This window comes from Podarcis filfolensis, assembly GCF_964270895.1.
Source record: "Podarcis filfolensis genome assembly, chromosome: 4".
Classification (NCBI taxonomy): Eukaryota; Metazoa; Chordata; class Lepidosauria; order Squamata; family Lacertidae; genus Podarcis; species Podarcis filfolensis.
The window spans coordinates 98,162,729-98,172,026 of record NC_139607.1 but is presented as its reverse complement, the minus strand read 5'-3'; the positions used below and the strand labels follow the sequence as shown (position 1 = coordinate 98,172,026).

Here is a 9,298-nt window from a genome sequence, read left to right as displayed (position 1 = left end):
AGTGTGCAAGGAACAACATGCCCTTTTACCGGCTCCCCTGATTTGGGGCAAGTGGGGAAATGTCTAGCAACTACATGGGCAATTGGGGTCTTACAATAAGGCACAGGAAGTGTGAAGAAGCCTTTCTGTGCCAGTCACTGCTGCTATGGAAAGCTGTCTTGGCATGACTTCTTTCCCTCTCCCAACAGATTCTACCAAGGTTCTTCCATCTGAACAATTGTAAAAGGGGGGACTTAGGCCGTAGTCATTTGATAAAACCGGAGGCCCACCATGACACATTTATTTCACTGCTTTTGCGGCGGCTGCCCGGGTTCAAGTCTCATGATTTAGATGGGAACTGCATCCTGAAACAGCCTTTCGGAGTGCACCTAGCGGTTCCCGTCGGTTTTCTGTTGCGCTTCTGAACGTCTGCACTGAAGTGGAGCCTGAACTACTCTTAGCCTGTAACCCTGAGCGGGTCAAACCTTCGCAGAGGGTTTGGAAGTAGGTAACCTCCGTTCCTATGGTTGCTAGTTACACCACTATGGTCTCCTAGGACATGGGACTCTTCGGAAAATACAGCAAATAGCTCTATGTCTTGTAAAAAGAGGCGGTTCCTCAGCAGTCCGGTTTAAATTGAGCTTTCTTCGGATTGGATGGAGAAAATCCTTTCTCCTCCGTAGGGACCGAGGATTCTTCAAGTGGCTGCCCACCCACCTCAGCCTCGGGGAGACCCTCGAGCATCAAGTTTTGGCTCGTCTCTGCACTGGTACCCTTCTTACTAATGGCTTTGGACTCAACCTGCTTGTTGCAGCTGGCCACTGCCGCTTTATACTCCTTCCGGAACTCCTTCAGCATCGCCAGGGCCTGCCGGTACTCGCGCCAGTTGTCTTTCTTCCTCCGCAGGATGCACACTGCAAAGAACGCAGCAAAGAAAGGGCCTGTTCATGCCGTACGCAACTCAACTATGGAACTCCCACAGGAGGTAGTGATGGCCACCAACTGGGACAGAGCTGTCAACTTTTCCCTTTTCTTGCGAGGAATCCTATTCGGAATAAGGGAATTTCCCTTTAAAAAAGGGAAACGTTGGCAGCTATGCACTGGGATGGCTTTGGAGGACGATTAGACAAGTGCATGGAGGGCTATCGGGGGCTACGAACCACAATGGCTCTGTTCTGCTTCCAATGTTTCTGAATCCCAGTTGCTGGAAACCACAGCAGGGGAGAGTGCTCTTGTGCTCGGATCCTGCTTGCCAGTTTCCCACAGGCATCTGGTTGGCCACTGTTAGAACAGGATTATCCATTAGATGGGCCACTGGCCCAGCGCAGCAGGCTCTTGTGTTCTTATTAACGGAACCAAACTGCAGCCAGGCAGGTCTATTTTTCATTGCATTTGAATAATGTACAGTGGTCCCTCGGGTTACAGACGCTTCAGGTTACAGACTCCGCTAACCCAGAAATACGACCTCGGGTTAAGAACTTGGCTTCAGGATGAGAACAGAAATTGTGCTCTGGCAGCGCAGCAGCAGCAGGAGGCCCCATTAGCTAAAGTGGTGCTTCAGGTTAAAAACAGTTTCAGGTTAAGAACGGACCTCCGGAACGAATTAAGTACTTAACCCGAGGTACCACTGTATTCTGCTTCTGCCAGCTGCGAGAGAGGAGCAAGGGAGGTTAGATGGAAAACAGGCTAGTGTTGCTGTGTGAGTGAGTCTTAATCTCTTCTTAGTCTATTTTTGTTTTAACTTTTCAGAAGGTTTCATAGAGTTGGAAGGGACCCTGAGGGTCATTCAGTTCAACCCCCTGCAAAGCAGGAAAGGGCAGCTACCCCAAACAGGGATAGAACCTGCAACGCTGGCATTCTCAGCACCACCTTCTAACCAACAAAGCTACAAAGGTAAAGGACCCCTGACAGTTAAGACCAGTCGTGAACAACTCTGGGGTTGCAGCACTCATCTCACTTTATTGGCCGAGGGAGCCGGCGTACAGCTTCCGGGTCATGTGGCCATCCTGACTAAGCTGCTTCTGGCGAACCAGAGCAGCACACGGAAATGCCGTTTACCTTCCCACCGGAGCGGTACCTATTTATCTACTTGCACTTTGACGTGCTTTCAAACTGCTAGGTTGGCAGGAGCTGGGACAGAGCAACAGGAGCTCACTCCGTCGCGGGGATTCGAACCGCTGACCTTCCAATCGGCAAGCCCTAGGCTCAGTGGTTTAGACCACAGCACCACCCGCGTCCCCCACCAACAGAGCTAAGTGTTGCTCATTTTTCTTAATTTTTCTCACTGATCCTTTTGTTGCTTTACCTTGTTTGTAATCCGCTCAGAGGTTTCTTCTTTCTTTCTGCAATCAAGTGGTGCGTTAATTTTATGAAATAAATAAATACCTAGCGGCATCTGTATGATATTCGTGGGGTTGCGCATCTTCAGGAGGATTTCTTCCAGCTTCTGCAGCCGGGTCTTTTCAGCTGGCGGCGGACGGACACTCAAGGCCTGCACAGAAAGCGGATCAAAATGAGAAGGCCACGGACAATCCCCACATCTTCACTTACCATTCCCTCTATTGGTGATGCTCAGGAGTGTGGGCCGATCCTTATACAGTGGTACCTCAGGTTACATACGCTTCAGGTTACAAACTCTGCTAACCCAGAAATAGTACCTCGGGTTAAGAACTTTGCTTCAGGATGAGAACAGAAATCATGCTCTGGCGGCGCAGCAGCAGCAGGAGGCCCCATTAGCTAATGTGGTACTTCAGGTTAAGAACAGTTTCAAGTTAAGAACAGATCTCCGGAACGAATTAAGTACTTAACCCGAGGTACCACTGTATAGCCAAAATGGTGCGGGGGGGGGGGAGAGTGCTAAAAAGCAATGAGGCAGCTGGATGAGGACCGAGCATGCTCAGTGGCCACGGAATGCCCAGTGTCTGCTTTTTTTCCGGGGGGGGGGGGGTGGACAGGAGAGGAGGGAGGAATGCAAATGAGCATCCTGGAGGGTGTTGTGTCTGCCTGCCCTTCACGCTCCACGCTGCAACCTTTTGCTGGGGATTGCCTACCAAGGTATAAATAAAGGTAAAGGTAAAGGACCCCTGACAGTTAAGTCCAGTCACAAACGATTCTGGGGTTGCGGCGCTCATCTCACCTCCAGGTCAAGGGAGCCAGCGTTTGTCCGCAGACAGTTTTTCCGGGTCATGTGGCCAGCAGGACTAAGCCGCTTCTGGAGAAACCAGAGCGGCGCAAAAATCTGTGCCTCCTCCCGCCTTCCATTCTACATCATAGTTGCGGTGTCCCCGAGGCTCTGCACCTAGTGTGACCGAACCGGTTGTGTCCCCCTAAATCCGCCTCTGTTGTCATCTTCCTTAGTGCTATTCTGAATATTGCTTTTTATAGGGTACAGTAATGGAGACGGGCAGTGAGTTTACGGAACCTAAAGGGGGGGAGTTGGCTCCAAAAAGTTTGGAAGTCACTAATCTAGAGGGTGACCTCAGTACAATTTAGCATCGATATTTTGCAAAGTATTTCACAAAGCGCTTTCTTGATGTGCTTGTTCATTTGACAACATGCCCCCCTCCCTTTGTATCTTCCCATTTTACAGATAGGGGACTGAGGCACAGAGGGAACCTTTGCCAAACACCCCTCCCCTGAGTAGAAGTTTGAGCTCCAACCTCCCAGGTCTAGAGGCAAGAGTTTTACTTCCCTGGATACCATTTACCGTATTTTTCGCTCTATAAGACGCACCTTTTTCCTCCTAAAAAGTAAGGGGAAATGTCTGTGCGTCTTATGGAGTGAATGTGTGGTTGATCGCTGGCTCCCTTTCCTGCCCCGGCCCTTGCCCAGGCCTCCATTCTTGAATGTTCTGCAAACGGAGGCTGTTTGTTTCCCCAGCGACATGAGACTGGCTGATTAGATAATCTGTCTGGAAACAGAAGAAACGGCACCCTTTCTTTCCTAAAGAAGCTGCAGAACTGTGAGTTGAACCCCATAAAAACAAGATTTTTTCCCTTTGCAAAAGAAGCTGCACAACTTTGAGCTGATCTCAAAAAAAAATGGGGCTTTCCCCCTTTGCAAAAGAAGCTGCACAACTGTGAGCTGATCCCTCCCAAAACGAGGCTTTTCCCCTTTGCAAAAGAAGCTGCACAACTTTGAGCTGATCCTCAAAATAACGGGACTTTTCCCCTTTGCAAAAGAAGCTGCATAACTGTGAGCTGATCCTCAAAAAAACCAGGGGTTTTCCCCTTTCCTCCTCTAAAAACTAGGTGCGTCTTATGGTCCGGTGCGTCTTATGGAGCGAAAAATACAGTACCTTTTTCTCTGCAGGCACATAAGGCTTCTGGTAGCTGTCCAGCCTGGCCTTTGATTCGCGGTACACACGGGGATATCGGAGCGCCTTCTCCAGAGCTTGGACATTGTGCTGTATTCCTGGTTGAAATAAAAATGGGAGCACAGGGGAAATTGGGGTTGGGAACCATGTTAACGTAAACGCTGTTTAGAAGATCTCTCAGGAATCAAACTAGAAAATGAATTCCACCAGGACACCACAAAGCTCTTTAAAATAAGCAACAAGCAATAAGATACACCACCCATCTATTTCTGAATTATGTTAGGTGGGAAAGAGCAAAAGACAACTGACCCCCTGCTTCCCCCTCCCCATACAAGATTATGAAGGGAAATGAATCCCTTTTACTCCCCCAACAGAAAGCCCTGGACCTTTTCTTCTCTGCAATTGGGGAGGCTTAATCCACTCTGAAGAGGCCTGCAAATTTAATCCACTTTATCCAAAAAGGGGGAAAGTTATACAGTGGTAGATCGGTTTTCAAATGGTCCGGAAGACCATTCGAGTTCTGAAACATTCGAAAACCGAAAACACAATACGGAAAACTCAATGTTCGACTTCCATGGGGTGTTTGAAAACCGAAGCATTTACTTGCAGGTTTACAGCGTTCAAAAACCGAAATGTTCATCAATGGAGACGTCCAAAAACCAAGGTACCACTGTAGCTGTTTTTAGATTTACCATTATAGTGAACAGGGACCACAGAGCTTCATTTTACACAGAGCAACTCGGCACCCGAAACACAGATCAATGCAGAGAGTACAGAGTGACTTCACGAAATAGATGTGCATTTTTAAAAACGTGAGTACATACACTAGGTGAATCTTGAGGGCCCATGCGCACGCATGCACACACGCGCAGTGTGGACGATGCAGAGACAGATGTACCTTTGCAAAAGTTAGATGGTAGCTCTCTGTGTGATGAGAGAGGAAAGTTCAACCATGGGGCCCAGCCAAGATCCTTTTGTCACCAATTAAACCCCTGTGTTGCAAACAATTATCAGTGGTACCCAAGGCAACACGATGACCAAGTACAACAATGCGATGTCGATATAAACTCTTTATATAATCTATACAGAACATTGAACAGTATGAAATATATGAAATATGCACTCTGCAAAACCAAATAAACAAAAATCTTATTATGCACTCTGGAAATTTCCAGCAGTCCCAGGTCAACTCACCCACTGGGTCAACGAAATCCGCGCCAGGGTCTCCGCCAAGCAGCTCTTCATAACCCTTGTATTTTTCAGGGACTGGCTGGGCTTGCCATTTTCCTTTGCCTGACATCTTACGTGGGGATGCCACCCTTTCAGTCTTCGGCAAGGGGCCAGTCTCCTCGTCCACCTTCAGACCCAAGAAAGAAATGGAGGTATGTGAGAGTCATACACAAAACCCACACAGAAACATATCATTGCTTATTTCAACTCGCTTGTGGAAACAACTCAGAGGCCATGAAAGAAGGAAGGTTAACAACAGGAAGATTTAAAGGAACTATTGGAAAGACTATTCAAGGCAGCAGAGATATGAGATGATCAGAGCCTCCCCCCCCCCCGAACGTGAAGCATGGGAAGTCCCAACAATTCTTTTTTATAATTTAGGCAGAATATTTGGACTAGAGGGACGCGGGTGGCGCTGTGGGTAAAACCTCAGGGCCTAGGGCTTGCCGATAGTATGGTTGGCGGTTCGAATCCCCGCGGCGGGGTGAGCTCCCGTCTTTCGGTCCCAGCTCCTGCCCACCTAGCAGTTCGAAAGCACCCTTAAGTGCAAGTAGATAAATAGGTACTGCTTTATAGCGGGAAGGTAAACAGCGTTTCCATGTGCTGCGCTGGTGCTGGCTCACCAGAGCAGCTTCGTCACACTGGCCACGTGACCTGGAAGTGTCTCCGGACAGCGCTGGCCCCCGGCCTCTTAAGTGGGATGGGTGCACAACCCTAGAGTCGGACACAAATGGCCCGTATGGGCATGGGTACCTATTTGGACTATTTGATATGTATATGTAGTCCCCAAACATCTGGAGGGCCGAGTTTGGAGATGCCTGCAATATGGACTTCAAACCGGTTCTGGGACGATACATTGTCTAGTGTAAACTACAGGTTGGGATTCTAGAATGGCTTCATTGGTAAACATCTCTTGCTTAAATACCATGGCATACTGCCAGCTGACATACCTGCGTCATGAAAATGGATTCTGTTTCCTCTGCCTCCACGAACTCCCCGCTGCCGCTAAACACCTCGCCCTCACTAGAAAGACTATCATATGTTTCAAAAATAGGCTTCGTGCTCGAGTGGACTTTGGCAAAGAGCATGTAAAGCTCCCTAGAAGACGACCCAGACAGGCCACATTCCACAGAAGTTAAGCTGGCTGGTCGAGATTCTGAAAACTCCTCTTCCTCTGATCCATCTTGGGGCTCGGAACCCGATCGGTCGGGTTCTTGGACCGGTGAGGTGGCCGGTGGAACGGGTTCCAGATGATCCTGCCCTCCTGGAGGGGATCCGGTTGGCTGCGAAGTCCAGGAAAGATTCCGTTCAGCCGAAGGAGGGCTTGGCTGGGCCAAGTCCTGCTCCCCTGGAGGGGATCCAGGTGGTGGAACAGGCTCTGGCTGAATCTGCTCTTGTGTGGGTAATGGAGCAGATTCCAGGTGATCTTGCTCTGCTGGAGGGGATCCAGGTGGTGGAACAGGCTCAGAGGGAGCTGGTTCCTCCAAGCGGGGCATCAATGGAGAGACGGGTTCTGCCAGGTCCTGAGAGGGCTCCACCTGATCTTGCCCTTCTGGAGGAGAAGTGGTCGGCAGGAGAGTCCCAGACAAGTGTGGTGGAGCAGGTCCAGGCAAACTTTCGGAAGCTGAGCTGTGTGGCTCCACCTGATCTTGACCTTCTGCAGGAGAAGTGGTTGGCAGGAGAATCCTCGGTGGACCTGCTGAGGTTGATCTAGTAGCTGAGACAAGTTCTGGCAAATCTGGTCCTGGAGTAGCTGTGCTGGCTGGTGGGATGGGTTCTGGGTGATCACCCTCCACTGCTGGTGGTCCTGCTGGTGGGGAGGCATCAGGAAAGCCCTGTCCCACCGACAGGGATCTGGCTGGAGACCCGGACAAGTCCTGCTCCCCTGCGGGAGAATGAGCTGGTGGAAGAGGTTCTGATCTACTTCGTCCTGGCAAAAGCGAGCTGCAGGGTGGAAACGGCCTCAGCTGATCTGGTTCTGCTGGAGGACCTTGGGGGAGACCCTGCTCTTGCAAAGGCAAAGGTGAGTTGGGAGGAGGGACAGGAGCACCGTGGTCCTGCCCCGGCAAAGACAATGAGATGAACTGAGGCATCCTGGGTAGGTCTTGTCCTTTTGAAGGTGCTGTGATCAGAGGGCTGGGTTCAGGCAGATTCTCTTCTGGTGGGAGAGGTTCAGGTGGGAGCTGCTCCACAGGAGGTTGAGTGGAAGCAACATTTCCAAACACTAAGTCAGCTAGCGAAGACTGGCCTTCAGGAACGTCTTCCAGCTGGTCTGCTGAGAGCTGGTCTGCTGAAGCATCACAAACACAACCCTCCAGAGAAGAGGGTGCAGATATTTCCCCCTCCTTAAGAGGCAAGACGGGCTTCTCTGGTTTATACGGTAGTGAAAATCTCTTGATGGGTGGAAGAGGCTCGTCCAGACTTGCTCTTTTATTGGGATCCAGATCTGCACCTGTCCACAGCTGCCAGAAGGTGGTCTCCAGGTGGTCTTCTAGCATCTGAGGCCGCTTTTGGACCTTGGGCAGCTGTGCTTTCACCTGCAAAAGACACAGAGGGCCACGGTGTGATGCATTCTAGACCCGGGAGGACCACAGCGGAACAGTCTCCTGTCTTTCCAAACCCAGCACCCATCCCTAGCCACAATCTACAACTCTTAAAACCCTAACCATTAATCAGCAGAGCTGGCACTATTTCAGCTGCCCCATGGTGCCCATTCCACATTTGTAAGGCCTTCTTGTCGTTGTTTTGCAATCAAATGGTGCAAAAACTTCATGTAATAAATAACCACAAGTGTCATTCTTCCTGCACCCCACCCAATCATAGCTGTCAACTTACAGATTTGAAAATAAGGGACCAGTAGCCTCAAAAATAAGGGATCAGCAGCCCAAATAAGGGATTTTGCTTAGCTTATGCACGTCGGGGCTGCTGTCGTCCTGGCGCGAGGAGTTGCATCGGCCCTTCCCCGCCCGAGAGAGAGGGAGGGAGGAAGAGAGACTCTCACCCATGAGCCCAGCATGAGGCGGTTGCGGCGCAGCCGCAGCCGCTGAAGCACCGCCCTTCTCCATCCCTCCCCATCCCCTCCTCTTCCTCCTCCCTAAGGCCGCTTCCTCAGCCACCGCCGCCTCCAGCTTCCCCTGGCAGCGCAGCGGAAGTCTTGCAAGAGAGGGGCTGCCTGCCCGCCCGCCACCACCCGTCTCCTCACGACGCGCCCCTGAGGGGGAAAAGGGAGAGACAGAGACGCGGCAGCTCGTGCACGCGCTCTCTCTCGCTCTCTCTTGGCGTAGGACCCTGAGCCGCCACTTCCCTCCCGAGCCGGGCGAGCATGAAACCCGGGAAATTTAAGGGACATCATCAATCCAGGACAGCAGCAGGAAACAGTGATGAGATAAGGGAGTTTCCCGCCAAATAAGGGGCGGTTGACAGCTATGCACCCAATCAACATTGCACTTTTCAGAAACTAAACAGTGGGAGAAAACAGCACCCCCTTTTCCCACTGCAGAGGAGTATGTTTAGGAAGATTTGGGGAATGAACAGAGCTGAGAAAATGAGAAGCTGGCTGGGGGAACTCAGGGCTTAAGAGATGGATGGAGGAACCCATAGGCCCTCCAGATGTGGTCAGGCTCCATCTCCCATCAGCCTCATCCAACGTGGCCAAGGGTCAGGGAGGATGGGAGTCGGGAGTTCAAAATCTGGAAGGTCCAGAAGTTCCTTATTCTGAGCCTAGAAGGCAATGCATCTGCTGCTGGCAGAACAGGAGTGGGCAGGACTTTGGAA

General features: G+C 50.8%; 1 protein-coding gene across 1 annotated transcript in view; it reads right to left on the bottom strand.

Moving 5' to 3' along the window:
- Nucleotides 1–263: 263 nt before the first annotated feature.
- Nucleotides 264–9,298, bottom strand: part of XRRA1 (X-ray radiation resistance associated 1) — a 37,998-nt gene continuing 28,963 nt past the window's right edge. The window contains exons 15-19 of the mRNA XM_083609570.1: nt 6,475–8,061; nt 5,489–5,651; nt 4,277–4,392; nt 2,365–2,470; nt 264–893 (exon numbers count right to left, since the gene is read on the bottom strand). Coding sequence (XP_083465696.1) covers nt 598–893; nt 2,365–2,470; nt 4,277–4,392; nt 5,489–5,651; nt 6,475–8,061 — 2,268 coding nt within the window. The 3' untranslated portion in view covers nt 264–597. The remainder of the gene's footprint in view (nt 894–2,364; nt 2,471–4,276; nt 4,393–5,488; nt 5,652–6,474; nt 8,062–9,298) is intronic.